Below are 18,159 nucleotides of genomic sequence, written 5' to 3' on the forward strand. Positions count from 1 at the left end.
GTCCTGAGTCTGAGTGAACTCGGGGAGATGGTGATGGACAGGGAGGCCTGGCGTGCTGCGATTCATGGGGTCGCAAAGAGTCGGACACAACTGAGCGACTGAACTGAACTGAGGTCCAAGGGCCTGTTTGAGGCAGAGCCCGCAGGGTCCCTGCGCTGGCTCCTGCAGGGTGGGTTCCTTCATTACTTTCCAGTCGTTTTCTCCCCCCTGGGCCAGGCGCTTCCAGCGGATACCACGGCCAGCCAAGGTTTGCGGAAGGTGCTGAGTCTGGCCCTGCGGCCCCTTCTTGTAACAGTATCCAGAGCCCTTCCCCCATCACTGCCAACCAACACCCAGGCGCCTGCGGCGGGGTTGCGGAGGAGGTGGGTGGGTGGAGAGAGCTGGGGGGTGGGCCTGGACATGGACAGGAGCTATAGGAGAGGACTGGGAAACCCCTGATTAAAAGCGCTCTGGTCCAGGCGGTACCAGCACTATTTCAGCGTGCCCCACAGCCTATCCGTGAGTCCTCCCTGGACGGTGCTCCAGTCCTGTGGACTGGTCTGGGCTGGCTCATCGTCTCATCAGCTTTAGCTTGAGCATCTTTCAGACGGGCTGGCAGGCATCCCTGCGGGGCGGGGGGGGAGGGGCATCGAATCGGAGGGGACCTGGGACCCTCATTCCTCTCGGGACTAGAATTCCCGAGCCCAGAATCAGTGCCAGACCCTCAGGAGCTTGTTCCCGCAGCCGCCTTCCCCGCCCCCGAGCTGCCACCGAGCTGACAGGTAGCCGGGATGCAGGCAGGAAGAAGGAGGGGGTGCGGGGGGCAAGCGGAGGAGGGTGGAGCCGCTGGCGCGCCCCCTCTCTCGGGGCCGGCGGGCGGCGCAGCGCGGCGCGGCAGCAGAGGAGGCGGCGGGCGCACAGAGAGAGCGGCCGCCCGCCCCGCTCCGCCCGGGCTCCGGCTCCGGCTCGGGCTCCATCTGCGCTGTTTCCGCGCCGCCCGAGCGCGCACCTGCCGGGTAAGTGGCACCCGAGCCCGCCGCCGCCGCGGCCACCGTCAGCCACCTCCGCCAACGCGCCGAGCCTCCAGGCTTTGTCTGCGTCCTCGCGGCTCCGGCTCCGGCGGCGGCGGCGACTCGCGGGCGCGGGGCTCGGGCTCCGCGGGCTGCCCGGCGCGACGCGGGAGGCTGCGCACCAAGGGCTCGGGGCGCACCGGGCCAGCTCGCTCTGCGCCGGGGATGAAACTTCGTCCAAGTTTGCGTTCCGGGGAGAACCTGTTGAAGCCGGGAGGGGCCGGGGGGCGAGGACGCGGGACGGAACCGGTCCCGGGTCCTTTACGGCCGTCGGGGCTTTCTCCCTGATCCTGGGCGGGACGGCGAGCCGGCGCGGGGGCTTGGCAAAAGGACTGGTGAGGGTTCTGGCCATTGAATAGAGAGGACGGGGCCGGGGATGGCTCTGCGGACATCCGCGAGGACAAAGTTTGGTTCTCCAGGCTCCTTCTTGAGCGTCTGGTTCCAGTGCGGAAAGCTGAAGGCGGCTTCAGGGCCCGCATAGACGCCGCACTGACCACACCTCCTTTTCCCGGCCTCCGCTTCCCCCCTCCCCGCATCTGGCCTTGTCTGTAGCAGGTCGGGGGTAAGCAATGAAGAGAAGAGAAACAGCCTTTCACTGACGGCCTACTATGTGCCAGGCCCGGTGCCCAGCGCTTTATTACAGGGGTCTCCCCAGCCTGCGGCGGGCACGTGTGTGCGGGGACAGGAGACAGTAATGGACGGTAATGGACGGACGGTGCCTACAGTGGCTGGTGGCCGCTCGGAGCCTTCTCCCTCCCTCCAACCCCGAGTGGCGCAGGGAGGCCAGGCCCCAGGCCCACTCGCTGTTGGCGACTCCGCGTGGCCTCCAGCCTTTGAACCTAGGCCTGTGCTCTTCCTCTTCGGGCTCGTGGGTCCCGTCGGGCCCCAGCGCCTTTCTGAGCCTGTCTACCTTTCCTGCAGCTGCGGCCCGGCGGCCATGCAGAGGCCGGCTGGGAGCCTGGCGGCCCGGTGCAGCCTGCTGTAGCAGAGACCGCCCAGGGCTGCGCGGCGGCGGCAGCGGAGCTATGGAGGCCCCGTATTCGATGACAGCACATTACGACGAGTTCCAGGAGGTGAAGTACGTGAGCCGGTGCGGTGGGGGAGGCGCACGGGGAACGTCGCTGCCCCCCGGCTTCCCGCTGGGTGCGGGGCGCAGCGCCACCGGGGCCCGAGCCGGGCTGCCGCGCTGGAACCGGCGCGAGGTGTGCCTGCTGTCGGGGCTGGTGTTCGCCGCGGGCCTTTGTGCCATCCTGGCCGCCATGCTGGCTCTCAAGTACCTGGGTCCGGGGGCGGCGGGGGGCGCCGCCTGCTCCGAGGGCTGCCCCGAGCGGAAGGCCTTCGCGCGCGCCGCGCGTTTCTTGGCCGCCAACCTGGACGCCAGCATAGACCCGTGCCAGGACTTCTACTCCTTCGCGTGCGGCGGCTGGCTGCGGCGCCACGCCATCCCGGACGACAAGCTCACCTACGGCACCATCGCGGCCATCGGCGAGCAGAACGAGGAGCGCCTGCGGCGCTTGCTGGCGAGGCCCGGGGGCGGGCCGGGGGGCGCGGCCCAGCGCAAGGTGCGCGCTTTCTTCCGCTCTTGCCTGGACATGAGGGAAATCGAACGGCTCGGCCCGCGGCCCATGCTCGAGGTCATCGAGGACTGCGGGGGCTGGGACCTGGGCGGCGCGGCGGAGCGCCCGGGGGCGGCGGCTCGCTGGGACCTCAACCGGCTGCTGTACAAGGCGCAGGGCGTGTACAGCGCCGCCGCGCTCTTCTCGCTCACCGTCAGCCTGGATGACAGGAACTCCTCGCGCTACGTCATCCGCGTGAGTGAGCCACCCCCCCAACCCCCAGCCACGGGCACCCCCCCAGGCGGCTAGGAACTAGGAGTGCCTCGGCCTGGCACGCCTGCCCCGCGCGCCCTGTGCGCCCGGGAGACCGGTGCGGAAGAGGGAGGTTAGGGGAATGGAGGGGAGCGCACACCGGCAGAGCGCGGGAGGAGGGCTCAAGTAATTTCCCTCGAGTAATTGCGGTGTTTAGCGGAGCCGCGGGAGCCGCAATTTCCCAGCCCTCTGGCAGGCGGTGAGAGCTCTGGGAGGGGTGTGCTGATGGGCTGTGGTGACAGGCCTGTCGGGCTGGGACTGGCTGGAATGCCTGGGGCGGGGGTGGGGCGGGCGGGCAGGGGTCAGCTGTCAGTGCGCGCGAGAGTGCCCCTCAAGGGTGGGGAATGGAAAGGATTTCAAGAGGAAAGACAAGGACGCTTGGAGGGACCTGGGTCAGGGGGTAGGGAGGGTGGGGGCCGGGGAGCCATACCCATTCAGTCCCCAATCTAGGCCAGTCAGTCCTGGAGGCTGGGACCAGCTGCTCTGGATTGAGGCAGGGGCTGTCGTCTTTATGCTCCGGGGGTTTGTGACAGTGGATGCCTGGCAAGTCCTCCGTTTGCCTTTTGGAAGGGGATTCAGTCTGTTTGCAGGAACCCGCAGTGTTGATGTCTGACCCCCATCTCTCCCCAGATTGACCAGGACGGGCTCACCCTGCCAGAAAGGACCTTGTACTTAGCTCAGGATGAGGAGAGCGAAAAGGTGTGGGACCATGGGATGGGGTTCTGGGGAAGCCCTGGGGCTCAGGGAGGCGTGGACCGGGGCCTAGCACTGCCTGCATCCTTGCCCTGCCCCTTCCTGGTGCAGATCCTAGCAGCATACCGGGTGTTCATGGAGCGCCTGCTCAGCCTCCTGGGTGCTGAGGCAGTGGAGCAGAAGGCCCAGGAGATCCTGCAGCTGGAGCAGCGGCTGGCCAACGTGAGCAGGCGCCGGCTTCGTGATGGGGGTGGGGAGCCTCGGGCAGGGCTGGGTCAACCCTGCCCTTCATCCCCAGATCACAGTGTCCGAGTATGATGACCTCCGGCGAGACGTTAGCTCTGTGTACAACAAGGTGACCCTAGGGCAACTGCAGAAGATCACCCCCCACGTGAGTGCCACCCAGCCCTGCGGGGTGGTGGGGAGGTGCTGATCTTGGGACCCCCGGGCCGTCCCCTCCCCGAGGCCTTCCACGGCCATGGACTCCTGTGACCTCTGGTCACCTCTCCCTGGCCCTCTGTCTCTTCTGTGGTCCTTGCCACACCTGGTCCCACTGTCCCCATCCCATGGCCCCCCCAGCTGCGGTGGAAGTGGCTGCTGGACCAGATCTTCCAGGAGAACTTCTCAGAGGACGAGGAGGTGGTGCTGCTGGCCACGGACTACATGCAGCAGGTGTCGCAGCTCATCCGCTCCACCCCCCGCAGGTAGGGCTGCCAGTCGCCCACCTGCCCCCCTCCCCCGGGACCCTCCCCCGCATCCCAGAGCTATCTGCTTGGAGAGCTTCGAATCCCTGCCTCCATTTCAGTCCAGTATCCGCACTGGGGAGGCAGGAGAGGAGCACTGGAAAAGGAGTCCCGATCCCTAGGTTCAGACCTGGCTGTCCCCCGTACTGTGTGGGACCCTGGGCAGGGCCAGGAGTTTCCCAGGCTGAGTTTTCACATGTGGGGATGGCAAGACTCGAGTGAGCCTGAAGTTAAAAGGGGACGCAGTGGCAGTTACTCTGCTCCCCCAGGGCCACCAGGAGGAAAACCTCCCTGGCCTCTGCCCCATCTCAGGAGGGAGCCGAGGCCCCTCGAGGCCAGCTCTGAGATAGGCAGTCACCCCAAGCGCTCACTCTCCCACCACACGGCAAGTGGAAAACAGTGCCGGCCCATGCTCCAGGAGCACCCAGCGCTTTTTCGCTGGCCCGAGGAGTATCTGCTGTGTGTGGGCCCAGCCCTTCTCCCTGACTGGGGCTGGGAGGACCTGCAATGACCCTCAGTCCTGTGCAGGTGCTTGGTCCTGCCCTGGGCTGAGGGGTGGGTGTGGGGCGCCTGTCGGGACACCCTGTTGCTTCGCCTGGCCCTTAGGATCCTGCATAACTACCTGGTTTGGCGCGTGGTGGTGGTCCTGAGTGAGCACCTGTCCCCGCCGTTCCGAGAGGCGCTGCATGAGCTGGCCCGGGAGATGGAGGGCAGCGACAAGCCACAGGAGCTGGCCCGTGTCTGCCTGGGCCAGGCCAACCGTCACTTTGGCATGGCACTCGGTGCCCTGTTTGTACATGAGCACTTCTCGGCTGCCAGCAAGGCCAAGGTCAGGCTGCCTGGCCTTGGGGAGTGGGGGAGTGGGTGCTGAGCCTGGGATGAAGTTTTTGCATGACTGTGGTCCAAGCATGAGGAGCACGGGGAGCCCTGCACATCCCCCCTGCAGCGAGGGGCACTGGGCTCAGGGAGGGCTGAGCCCTCTCTGAGCCTCCAGGGTGCTCCTCACTGGGCCTCCTCCCCCAGGAAGCCTACCTGATTTGTCAGCCGCAGGACGCTCTCCCCACCAAGCTCCTGTCCGGCCTGCTCTGCCATGCTCAGTGGGATGGCCCTAGGAATGTACGTGATCTTTGCTGGGGCAGTTAGCCCCTTCCAGACCAAGTTTCCTTTCAGGGTCCAGGGCCTGAATCTCTTACCGCCAAGGTCTCCCCTTGGTGCTGAGCACCAAGTCCTGGGCTTTGGAAGTGGTGCTGAATGATTAGGGGGGTACCCCTTGCTCCAGGTGCTGGGGACCCAGAGCTATGGCCTCCTGGATTGATCCCTTGATCCTTGATCCTTGACCCCTAACCCTGCAGGTACAGCAGCTGGTAGAAGACATCAAGTATATCTTGGGCCAGCGCCTGGAGGAGCTAGACTGGATGGATGCTGAAACCAAGGCGGCTGCACGGGCCAAGGTGAAGTGGGATCCCGGTCCCATATGTTAGTCCCATAGACACGCACTGAGTGCCTACTCTGTGCCAAGTGCTGGGGTGACAAAAGAGACAAAGATGCCTCTATGGAGTTGGCATCACCCAGCCTCCTCTCCTGCTTCCTTGAGCCCCACTCCTACACTGCCCTGGAGCTTTCTCCCTTGGGGGGTTAGGGAGTTATCTCCTGAGGCCCCAGCCCACCCCTGACCCTCTCGCTTGCAGCTTCAGTACATGATGGTGATGGTAGGCTACCCGGACTTCCTGCTGAAACCGGAGGCTGTGGACAAGGAGTATGAGGTGGGCCTGCCCACTGCCCCTGCCCCAACCAGCCACGCTTCTCCAGGCCTATGGCCAAGACCCCCATAGAGACCAACCACCACTGCAGGGAAGGAGCCACAGCCCTCAGCTGATGGACACTGGGAGGGCATGGGACCTGCCGGGTGCTGGCCTGGCCCTGCCCCCTGGCCTGCCGCTGAGTGCTGCCCATCCCCTGTGCAGTTTGAGGTCCACGAGAAGACCTACTTCAAGAATATCTTGAACAGCATCCGCTTCAGCATCCAGCTCTCAGTCAAGAAGATCCGTCAGGAGGTGGACAAGTCCACGTGGGTACCTGGCCTGGAGCAGGGGTCAGGGGTGCCATGGTGTGCCATGGGGACAGTGTTTCTTATCAATACCTGGAGGAGGGCACACTGCCTCACAGACATGCTGGCATGGGGAGGGGGCACCAAGCCTGCATGGGGTGTGGGGTCCGCCTGGGAGAGACCCAGGACATAGCAGTAGGCTGGGACATCAGGCCATCCTTTAAGGAGGAGGAGGCTGGGAAGCAGGGGGTGTAGGGGATGGAGTGGGGGTTCCCCCAGCTGACCCCAGCCTCCCTCCACAGGTGGCTGCTCCCCCCACAGGCACTCAATGCCTACTATCTGCCCAACAAGAACCAGATGGGTAAGGGGGCGTGTCGAGCCGGGGTGGGGGTGGGGTTTGTGGTGGGGGTGGGCAGGGCCTGGAGGTGGGAAGGGTCTCCTGCTGACCACGCCCTCTCGGCAGTGTTCCCTGCTGGAATCCTGCAGCCAACGCTGTACGACCCTGACTTTCCGCAGTGAGTATGGGGCCTGGTGTGAGCCAGAGTCCCGGCCATGGCCTTGTCTGCAGGGTGGGCAGGGAACTGCTCAGACTGCCCGAGGCTCAGGCTGGGCACAGGAGTCGTGACAGTTGCAACCCTGGGTCCCCATAATCCCATTTCATTGGTTATTTAGAAAAAAGTGTAGGGTTTTTATTTTTTTTTTCTTTCTTTTAAATGTCCGGAGTCCCTTTTTACCTGGATTGAGGCTTCTCTGGGCATTTCAAAAGTGAAGCAATCTAGGAAAAAGATTAAAGAAAAAAGATCTAGGAAAAAGGCTAGATCCCATATGGGGTGCCTGAGTTTCCCTCCACCCCTGTTTCCACCCACCCCCTTGACTGCCGAAATCTGTTAGATGTTATTTCCTAAAAGAGCTTGCAGGTATCTGGCCCCTTTCACATACCCCACAAGGAAGCTGGAGGCATGAGAGTCCTGGGGCAGTGGAACACTGGCCCTCCTGGGCTGCCTCATGGCCTGGCCAGGGCCTCCTGAGGCCACCAGGGCAGCAGCCCAGTGGGGCTCTCAGAGGGCGGGCGAGGCTGGGGCCTGACGCTGCTGCCCCGGCCCAGGTCTCTGAACTACGGGGGCATCGGCACCATCATCGGGCATGAGCTGACCCACGGCTACGATGACTGGGGTGAGGCCTGCAGGTGGCCTGAGGGGGTGGGGGACAGGCAATGGCGGGGGGTGGGGAGGCAGGGTGGTGAGGACTAATTGAGGCTCCGCAGCTGCCCCATGCCTGCCTGCTGGTGGGTGGATGAACGGGGAGCCTCAGCCCCCCCGCCTGCTGCCCACAGGAGGCCACTATGACCGCTCAGGCAACCTGCTGCACTGGTGGACCGAGGCCTCCTACAGCCGCTTCCTGCGCAAGGCCGAGTGCATTGTCCACCTCTACGACAACTTCACCGTCTACAACCAGCGGGTGAGGCCCCCGCTTCAATGTCCCTGGGGTCCCTCAGGCGGGCCTGGCCAGCGCAGACTAGGCGTGTGCACACCCTTTGGCACACTCCTGGCCCGGCACAAACCCGGGACCCCGGTCCCTACACACCCGCCAGGGTCCGGGTGTACATTGACTTGGGTGCGTGCATGAGTTCACACAGATGCACACGCACGTGGGGCACAAGGCAGTGGAGCCCTACCCAGAATTTCTGGGAAAGGGAAGGTGGGGCGAGGACAGGGCCCAGGGAGGCCAGAAGGCCTGGGCAGCCTCCAGCCTCTTTGCTTCTTGCCAGGTGAATGGGAAGCACACGCTTGGAGAGAACATTGCAGACATGGGCGGCCTCAAGCTTGCCTACTATGTGAGCCCCCCTGCCATGCCCTCCACCCCTGCGGGGAGGGCTAGGGGACCCTGAGGACTGGACTAGAGACCTCGACACCCCTCCCCCACAACCCTGTCCTGTTGGTCTTGGAGGGGAAGGTGCTGTGCTGGGCAGAGGGCCTCCTAAGTCCATCAACTTCTGGGAAAGCAAAGAGGGCTGCCTGGAGGAGGTGGCCCCTGCCTGGGCTTAGCCTTCTGGAGAGGGAAGAAGTTAGGGACCCGAGGGCTCAGCCTGGTGGGCGGTGTGTGGAGCTGGGGTGGGTGACCGGCTGGCTGGGTGGAGGGTGCCAGGTGGCCCCGCATGGGCACCCCAGCTCCATGCTCTGCGCCCCCAGGCGTATCAGAAGTGGGTGCGCGAGCATGGCCCTGAGCACCCGCTGCACCGGCTCAAGTATACGCACAACCAGCTCTTCTTCATCGCCTTTGCCCAGGTGGGCCGGGTGGGGGCCGGTGGGGTTGGGGTCAGCTTCCAGCCTGTCTCCCATGGGCCACTCCTCAGAGGCAATGCCCACCCGCCCCGGGCTGTGATGGGGGATGAGGACCTAGTGTGCAGAAGGAGCGATTGCACAGGCTGGTCCGTGGACTCCTGGCCTCACGTCCCTGCTGCTCCCCTCCACTCCCCCATCTGGCCCCAGAACTGGTGCATCAAGCGGCGGTCGCAGTCCATCTACCTGCAGGTGCTGACCGACAAGCACGCACCTGAGCACTACAGGTCCGCCCCCCTGGCTGCCTGGGCCTCATCCCTCCTTGTGTCGGTGGGGCGGGAGGCACGGGGGAGGGGTGCGAAGAGTGGCACGGTGGGGTGGGAAAGGACAGCTGGGGTCTGGTGGCCCCTGGGACCTACACTCTGTGGGTCTCTCCCTAGGGTGCTGGGCAGTGTGTCCCAGTTCGAGGAGTTCGGCCGGGCCTTCCATTGCCCCAAGGACTCACCCATGAACCCTGCCCACAAGTGCTCTGTATGGTGAGCCTGGCTGCCCACCTGTGCACCCCTCCCTCCCTGCACGAACCGCCTCCCGCCAGCTGCCGGGGCAGGCATGGACCCGGCTCTGGTCCACTCGGGCGCCACCCCCCCGCCACCTCCCCAGTCCTTTTGAGACTCCACACCGCCCCGCTGTCTCCCACTCCAGGAGAGACCCAGAGCAGGGCTGAGGCTGGGCTCCAGGAGGGCGTGGGGCAGAGACTCTAAGGTCCCCAGACTGGGCTCTTGGGAGCCAGAGCCTCCACCAGTTTGCACTGTCCAGGGCCCCCACCTTCACTGTGTTCTTGCTGCTGAGTCTGGTCAATAAAGCTGCTCTACTGTCGCCTTGGCCTCCTCAGGGGCCCCCGGAGCAGGTGGGGTTGGATGAACTCCTTACCTTAACGGAATGGGACCTAAAGAAGCCTTCTTGTCCCCTCCTGGTGGCCTCAGCTGGGCCGACTCTGTCCCACCTCCCTGGCTCTTGCCTTTCCCACCAACCATCCACTGTGGGTCTTCCCTGATAGCTCAGTTGGTAAAGAATCCGCCTGCAATGTGGGATACCTGGGTTTGATCCCTGGGTTGGGAAGACCCCCTGGAGAAGGGAAGGGCTGCCCACTCCATGATTCTGGCCTGGAGAGTTCCACGGACTGTATAGTCCATGGGGTCACAGAGAGTTGGACACAACTGAGCAGCTTTCACTTTCACTTTTACACTTTCACCCAGTCTGCCCCCCCACCTCAAAGTCTTGCCGAGGTCCCTGGACTAGCCTTATGAGGGCCAGAACACCGTGCCTGGTGACCTCCACCCCAGCATGACTCTGGGGCCTGACTTCTCCTGGGTGTCCAGAGTGGTGCCCCACTCACCCCTGCAGGAGTTTCTGCAGTGTCCCCAGCCAGCCATGGAGCCCAGGCCAGGCTTTGGCTCATCTTCTTGGAGAAAGAGGACATGACCCGTGACCTGAGGGCGTCCCCTCCAGCCTGGGGCAGGAGCTCCTGGGAAGGGAGAAGGAAGGGAGTGGTGGGGGATGGGGTTTGGGGTGGGGGGCGGCCTAGGTGTGGCTGTGGGGGGAGGGGAGGAGATGTGCTGCTCTGTCTTGGACAGGAGGGCTAGGGGAGGGAGGAGCCCCCCGAGGGGTCCCAGGGGTCTGCAATGATGAGGCTGGCCGCCCTTCCTCCTCCGGGCCTGTTTCTGTTACATCAGAGGTGGCCTAGAGAGGGCAGCCCCTCCTGGGGCCCTGCCTGGTGTGCGTGCCTAACCTGTCTCCCACTGCAGAGGTGAACCTCTTGCCAGTCCACCTCCTGTCTTTATTCTCAGAGAATGTCCGTCCACCTCTCAGCCTTGACAGGCTCTCAGAAACTCTCTGTTATCTGATCCTTGGATACCCCAGCCTCGGGGAGGGGAAGACGGAAGGCACACCCACCATAGTGGAGGGTGCAGGGGAGTCCACAGAGAAGAGGCAGGAGTGAATAGGGGACCCCATAGAAGGGAGAGTAGCCAAGTTCCCGAGGGGCAGGGCTCTGCACACACAGAGGCTGCAGGCATCAGTCCAGAGCACAGAGCCCTGCTGGAAGCTGCCTGTCGGGGTGGTGGGGGTGGTGGTAGTGGTGAGGGGGCCCTCATATTCAGAGCTCCTTAGAGGTGCTGTGTTTATGGATCTTCCTTGGTTTCCTCTGGAAGCCTCTTTCCCCCTGGGCTGAGCATGTGCATACCATGTCCTTTGGGGAGTGAAGGCAGAGACTGTCTAGCTCCCTCTCTCGACCTGCCCCCCACCTCCTGGTCCCATGCCTCACCCCCTCCCTCTGGCCTGGGATCCTGGTTTGAAACTAGATTCTCAGGCACCCCCTTTTGCCATGCCTCCGGCTCCCTGAGTGGCCCAGCTCCATCCTAGACCAATCCTTCCTGTCTCCCAGTTGGCACAGGGGAGGCCTTTGGGGCTAGGGGGGCCAGTGGGGTGGGACTCCAACAGAAGTGCCGTGAAGCCCAGGTACTCTTGGGGCCAAGTTCCTCTGCTTCCTGTCTGTACCCAGCTGAGGGGGCCAGTGGGGTTGGGCTTGTAGGGGAAAGTGGGCCCCTGGCATAGGATACAGGGTTCCTGGCCTCCAGGCTGGTCCCAAGCTGGAAGCTGGGAAGCCTGAGGGTCTCAGCTGCTGGCCAGGGCCCTCATGCCCTGTTGTGTCCCGGGGGGGACCACCCACCCTCCTGGCAGGGTTGTGGACAACAGGCCACGAAGCCACTGGAGACCCCCTCAACCTGATGGATTCCTGCTGGGCTCACAGTGATGACGTCACTGCTACCTGGGGCTGCAGGCTCCTTGCACCTTTCTGGGAGGACGGAGGGAGACCAGAGGTCAGAGGGATCACAAGCCAAGGGCATCCCGAGGATAGCATCCCTGCCCTTGTGCTAAGTTGCTTCAGTCATGTCCTACTCTGCGACCCCATGGATTGTAGCCCGCCAGGCTCCTCTGTCCATGGAGTTCTCCAGGCAAGAATACTGGAGTGGGTTGCCATGCCTTCTTCAGGGGATCTTCTTGACCCAGGGATTGAACCCATGGCTCTTACATCTCCTGCATTGGGATGCCCACCCTTGCACCCCCACCCTAGCCCTTAGGGACCATGAAACTTAGACAGCCAAGGACCTCAGAGCTACAGGGTGGCCCTGCAGGGCACAGTGGTGACGTGGGTGTCACCCACTGGTTCCCAGACTGCCTTTCCAGACAGATCCTGAGAGCATCCTCATTGCAACCCAGTGAAGTGGATGGAGGACAGAGGCAGCCCCTTTTACAGACAGGGAAACTGAGGGGAATCACATGCCTGCCCAGGGTCACGCTGCTTGTGTCGGCTGATGGACACGTCTTGGTTGCTGGGTCCTCTCGAGCTCCGGATGTCCATCCCACCCTCAGCATCTCCCCTCGATGAGTTCTGTTAGGAAACCGAGCACACGGCATAGAGACAGCCACTTCACTGTCCACTAGGCCCTGTGCCTGCAGTCCAGCTGAGGGCCCACTGGCCATGATGCTAAGCCAGCTCAGCACAGCCGCCCACTCGACCTCAGTTTCCCTTGTGTTGGCTGAGGGGCTCAAACGCCGTGGTGAAGGTCCTTCTGGTTGTGCAGCAATTCTAGAAGTCGCCACGGGGCAGCTTGTCGCAAGACTGGCTCCATCCCTCCCCGAGGAGGAAGACGGCTTGGCCCACAGCAGGGATCCACTGAGCAGAGCTCATTGGGATGACAGAAAGCAATCTGCGACTAAGCATGTAACAGCAGGGAAATAAAGGAGCCGGGGGATGGTTTACAACTGCGCTGAAGCTTCCAGGCGCCCACCTGTGTGCCTTCGTGTGTTGGGTCTCACGGTTCTGCTCTCCGCAGCTTTGAGGCCCAGCCTTGAGCCCCGGGGGTCACTCCTGCCTGACCTTGGCCAGTGTCTCACCCTCTCCAGGCCCAGGGGCATCACCAGTGGATGCGGGGCTGTGGGTGAGGGGTGGGCCCACCTGTGCTGGCCAGATGTGGGTCCCTCCACCACCCCAAGACTGCACAGTTGCAGCCCCAGCAGTGAGAGCCCCAAGCTGAGTCCTCAGGGCCATTGAGGTGTCCCCGAGCAGCCCTGCCCCACAGACCTTTCCAACAAGTTCAGTGGAGCCCACATTCAAGTTTCTGCCACCTGTGTGGTTGCTTGTATGCAGACCCAGATGTCCAGTACCCCAGGGACCCCAAGCTCCCCAGCCCGTGAGGAGCCCTAGAAGCAATATTTTTAAATGGCTAGAGCCCCTGTTCCAGACTTGCTAGGAATCCCAGTGTCCTCCATGAGCAAATACCTCTGCAGGGTTCTCAGGGGGTTGAGTTCCTCCTCACATCCCCACCTCTGTAACCCCATGTTGGGCAGTACCCTGAATCCTTCCCTCCCCAGGGAGCAGGTGGAGTCAGAGACCTCATGAAAGGGCTGGTTGCTGGAGGGCCCCTTTTGCTGCCTCCTTCTCTCACCTTCAGGGCACCTTGCATGCGTGCGTGCTAAGTCACTTCAGTTGTGTCCGACTCTTTGCGACCCTATGGACCATAGCTCACCAGGCTCCTCTGTCCATGGGATTCTCCAAGCATGAATACTGGAGTGGGTTGCCATGCCCACCTCCAGGGCTCTTTCTGACCTAGGGATCAAACTCGTGTCTCTTATGTCTCTTGCATTGGCAGGTGGGTTCTTTACCACTAGTGCCACCTGGGAAGCCCTCAGGGCATCTCACCCCTCCCCTAAACTGGCTTGAGGAACGCACTTTCCCTTGGTACAATAAAAAGAGCAATTTCCCGGTCCCCCTGCTAGCTCCAGGCCTGTCCAGGGGCTGAGTGCTGGGCTCCCAAGGCCACCCCTGGGCCACCCTGCCACAGGACAGGACAGAACAGGGCAGAGCACAGAGCCCCAGAGTCCAGCCTCCTCCTCTGCCTCCCCTGTCCACCTGTGTAGGAGCTTGGACTTGAATCTAGAGGGGAAATTGCTGAGCAGGACCCTGGCAGTTGTATCCTCCAGCCCCCAACCCCACGTCTGAGGAGAGACTGTAGAAGGGAGTGAATTGTGCCGTCTCCCCTTCCTTGGACTTTCCTGGTGGCTCAGACGGTAAAGAGTCTGCCTATAATGCGGGAGACCTGGGTTCAATCCCTGGGTGAGGAAGATCTCCTGGAGAAGGAAATGGCAATCCACTCCAGTATTCTTGCCTGAAAAATCCCATGAACGGAGGAACCTGGCAGGCTACAGTCCATGGGGTCACAAAGAGTCAATGGCGTTTCCCCTGCTGACTTGCGAGGGGTCACAAGACACCTCAGTCTCGGCCCCAGCCTGCGGGGGTCCCAGAGGGCTCCTGGATAACGGAGACATTTTCCACTTTGGAGCCAGGCAGCCTCCAGGGTACCTGTCACTGCACAGCATGTAACCACATGAGGCGCTTCTTGGGAACATTTTACAGAAAAATGCAGGCCTCCGAGCACGTTATTTATAATTCCTTCATGGGATTATTGAAGGTTTCAGAACAGTGTGACTCTCAGCCCATCCTCCCCCTAGAAGTCCTTGCTCTGCAGGCTCCATTTTCCTGAAGGAGACCCCGCATTTGGACAGCATGTGGCATGTGGCTGAGCAGGACTCTGGCAGCGTGGACTTCACCCTGAGGCTGGGCAGGGAGGATGTCCTCACCTAGAAAACCACTGCGGGCGGGGATACCACGTCCTGAGGCCCCCTCGCCTTTGGGGAAAGCTAGTTGCACCCTGTCCCGTCCTGCAGAGCTATCATGGGATCAGGCCTCCACCCCTGGTGGATCTCAGCCCTGTGTGGTCAAGGGGACCCCAGGCTCCTAACCCTGCAGACCTAATACCAACTTCTGTGTTCACGGGACACGGCTTTTGGCTCATCTGGGACCTCTTTGTTGGCCCTGGTGGGGTTCTCAGCCCTCACTCGGTTACAGGCCACCCTTGAAGCACCAACCCTCAGGTTCCACTGACCATCCCCCCACACTAGTATGGGGGTGTCCTTCAGTCCCTCTCTGCCCTATGGCCTACTGTCCTCAATGAGGGCCTGGCCCAGCCAGGCCCGTGGATGCCTCCCTCCTCCCCACACTCCCTGCCTCCTGCACAGGATGGGGGGCGCCCACTGCAGAGGCTGCGGGGACACACCGCCCATCCCTCGGGTCCAGCCCTCTGAGCAGCCCTGCAGCTGGGCTGCGGGCCAGCATGAGCTCACCAGGTCAGAGGAAAAGGACATGGCGCCTGGCCCCCCCAGACCTCAGCTGGGCCTGGACCTGTGAGCCTCTGGCTGCCGCTCAGGCCAATTCACCGGGCAGCAGGCAGCTCAGATCCCCAAGCTGCAGTCCTGTAGTGCTGCAAAGCCCCGTCTCTCCTGGTCTACTTTGTGTAAATAATAATAAAAAACCCTCCTAGATTCCCATGGGACCAGACCACGGCGGTCACCACTGACAGATGTGTGAAGGTGACGACTTTCCTGTCGCTCAAGGAGCCCTGGGTGGGGTGGGGGCGGAGGGGTGCCCTGCTGCTGATGACCAGGAACTGGGGCATCTGGTGAGCTTTTCTAATTATCTCACCAATAAATGAGTGACATGTCTTTAATTCTTACAAATAGAGTTCCATTGTGTGTTTATGACTAAAAGCACTTCTTACTGGGGACATAAAAGGGGGAAAGGGCTAGAACCCTCAAAGAGCTGGATGCTCCCTACTGAGGTGGATGGTGGCCTCAACATCTGCATATCTGGATGGTGGGGCATCTGTTTCGTCCCTGAGGGGTGGCTCCAGAGACACACAACTGGCTCCCGGGCACCATGCCAGGCACGTTGGCACAGGTTGGGCATCCCTGGTGGTGAGGGATTCTGGGCTGTGGCCTGGCATGTATGCAGGAGCGATCCTGAAGCTCTGTTCACCTGGAGGAAGCAGGCCCTGGGTCACTTTAGATCAGAGGGTGCGACTAAGAATATGACTCAGCTTCCTGCAGGTCTCTGGACCCCCAACCCCACCCTTACCGGAGACAGGGATGGGGGAGGCATCCTGGTCATGCAGATGCTGAGCAGGTGGGGAGACCTGTGTCTGGAAGCAGGAGAGGTCACAGCCTCAGATGGGAGCATCGGCTGCAAGGTCAGGATGAAGGTCATCTCGTCTGAGGTCTCCCGAGGTTTCCAGGCAGCACCTATGCCTACCCATCAGGAAGCATCCTGTGTGATCACGAGAGCCCCGCTGGGCTTGGTTCAGGGACCAGGGGTGGGGGTGGGGTGGGGGGAAGGAGGGACTCCAGAAATCAGGGATGGGCTGTGCTACAGGTTTGGCTGGAACTGAACCTGCGCGCCCCCTAGAGCCCAGTCTGAACTCTGCAGGGAGTGATGCACCTCTAGTCGTCAGGAATTGCTGGTCCTAAGAGTCCTGTCTCGAGGACTTCTCTTGTGGTCCAGTGGTTAAGAATCACTTTGCAGTGCAAGGGATGTAGGTTTGATCTGTAGTTGGGGAACTAAGATCCCATTTACTGCTAAGGAGCAACTAAGCCCACATCCTGCAACTATTGAGCCCATACTGTAAGAGCCAACCCAAAACAGCCAAATAATTTTTTTTTTTTTTCCCAAAGAGAGAGTTTTGTCTGAGGCCCAAAGATGACTGGTCTCCCACTCAGATCTCAACTGGTTGAGGGACATCAGTCCTTCCAGAGTGCCTAATGTGTGTCCAGCTCTCCAAGGCTTTATCTCATTTCATCCTTGCCACAAACCTGGGCCATCAGCCCTGATTTCCCTGGTGGTTCAGCTGGTAAAGAGTCCGCCTGCAATGCAGGAGACCTGGGTTTGATCCCTGGGTTTGGAAGAAGCCCTGGAGGAGGGAAAAGCTACCCACTCCAGTATTCTGGCCTGGAGAATTCCATGGACTGTATAGTCCATGGGGTTGCAGAGAGTCAGACATGACTGAGCAACTTTCACTTTCACTCCATCCTGGAACCTTCATCCTGATGGAGTAAAATTTATGTCTGGGGCAGGACAAGGCAATCTAAACATAACGCACTCCCTGCCCATACTGGGCCCTCCCTAGCGTGCAGCCTGCCCCTGCATTATACATGAAGCCGACCTTCTTGAAGCTGCGAGTGCCTGCTCTATCATGAAGATCAGTGTTGTTTTTTATTTTTTCTGACACAGGCAGCATAACTCCTTAGGACGTTACATTTCTTTCCCAATCCCATAAGGGGTTCTGGGACCTGTTGCTCACTATATATGTGCTTGTCTGGACTCTGTATTTTTAGGTGAACTTTGTGTAAAATACGGCTATCTCCTCTTAATGTATGATCCTTTATTTTAAAAATGTGTGGGAGCAGTCCTTGGAGTTTTCAGGAAGACTTCCTACTTGGCTATAATCTCCACTTGGCTCAAATAAAATTTTCTATTTGGGGACTTCCTTGGCAGGCCAGTGGTTAGGACTCTGCATTTCCACTACACGGGGCACAGGTTTGATTCCTGGTTGGGGAACTAAGATCCCACATGCTGTGCAGTCAAAAAAAAAAAAAAAAGTTCTCTATCTCTTCTCTATCTGCCATGGATTTTCCCAGGCAACCACCCTCCAGCATGGCTGTCAAGTATCCTGGGAAGAGAATGTGGGCACTGCAGGCAGAGGGCTGACGCAGTGTTCCTTCCTCATTTGCTCACTTCTGGTGGATTGAGACTGAGTAAGTTGAGTGTGTCTAGCTAAGTAGATCTATAGATTATATGATCTATTGTAGTTTTAAGCAAATGATTCCTCCCAAGCAATCAAGTGGGCTTACAAAAATTTCTTGTAAAGAGCCTGCAAATAATACCTGTAATGCATACCAGGTTAAGTGGTTGCTACTTCCTCCCTCCTGGCACATGCTCATCACCCATGGTACAGAGCTGACAGGAAGTCAGCTTCAAACATAAAACATTAAGCGAAACCAAACTGTTTGAAGCACCCCAACTCCATCATCACTGGTTTGCTCTGGGAGCACCTTGAGATAGTCTCAATAACAGCATGAACCTCTCTGGTTTGCAAGGCATTTAAAACCTTAGCTTTCAGGACATGACGACATCCCCCCCCCCAACAGTTTTTTCCCCGTGATGTTTAAAGTGATGTGCTGTTCTACCTAGTACTTTTTGATATTTCCCTAAGCAATGATAAATATTTGGAAGGCTCTTTTAAAGTTTCTTGCGTAATAGCACAAGACAAAAAACACCTACCACCAGGCAAACATTTATTCTTTCTGCTGCAGTAAAAATGGCAGAAACAATGAACAGAAAATGATCTGTCGAAAAACCGAAAGGCATTTCTTTGTCAGCAAATACCTTTGGAAGATGTAGAGAAAACATTGCTGTAGATTGAAGAAGAAGTGTTAGAGCAAATTACCCAGTGTGGGAGGTTTGCTATACAGTCAGTTGGCTGAAAGTACAGATGTTTCTACACATCTCAGCTTAAGGTATTTGCTGGA

At 60.4% G+C, this 18,159-nt stretch overlaps 1 protein-coding gene across 2 annotated transcripts; it reads left to right on the forward strand.

Moving 5' to 3' along the window:
- ECEL1 (endothelin converting enzyme like 1) lies at positions 1,405–9,553 on the forward strand. 2 transcript variants are annotated; one of them, XM_018058168.1, is made up of 19 exons: positions 1,405–1,750; positions 1,971–2,860; positions 3,548–3,616; positions 3,722–3,832; positions 3,909–4,001; positions 4,190–4,314; positions 4,960–5,182; positions 5,377–5,469; positions 5,706–5,804; positions 6,042–6,116; positions 6,318–6,421; positions 6,703–6,761; positions 6,864–6,915; positions 7,506–7,573; positions 7,734–7,858; positions 8,169–8,234; positions 8,590–8,685; positions 8,890–8,966; positions 9,120–9,553. In XM_018058168.1, exons 1-19 carry the CDS (start codon positions 1,744–1,746, stop codon positions 9,217–9,219), a joined length of 2,532 nt encoding a protein of 843 aa, XP_017913657.1. In that variant the 5' UTR covers positions 1,405–1,743; the 3' UTR covers positions 9,220–9,553. The 2 variants fall into 2 exon arrangements, with proteins under 2 accessions (XP_017913657.1, XP_017913664.1); XM_018058175.1 differs by lacking the exon at positions 5,377–5,469 and having other exon boundaries at positions 9,120–9,219.

This window comes from Capra hircus, chromosome 2 (genome assembly GCF_001704415.2).
Source record: "Capra hircus breed San Clemente chromosome 2, ASM170441v1, whole genome shotgun sequence".
NCBI classification, from domain to species: domain Eukaryota; kingdom Metazoa; phylum Chordata; class Mammalia; order Artiodactyla; family Bovidae; genus Capra; species Capra hircus.

What these genes read in the sequence shown, in the direction of transcription:
- ECEL1 (XM_018058168.1), top strand. An exon ending in AGTGGGATGGCCCTAGGAAT is followed by an intron (nt 5,470 to 5,705) that starts GTACGTGATCTT and finishes CTAACCCTGCAG; the next exon opens with GTACAGCAGCTGGTAGAAGA. An exon ending in CACGCACCTGAGCACTACAG is followed by an intron (nt 8,967 to 9,119) that starts GTCCGCCCCCCT and finishes GTCTCTCCCTAG; the next exon opens with GGTGCTGGGCAGTGTGTCCC.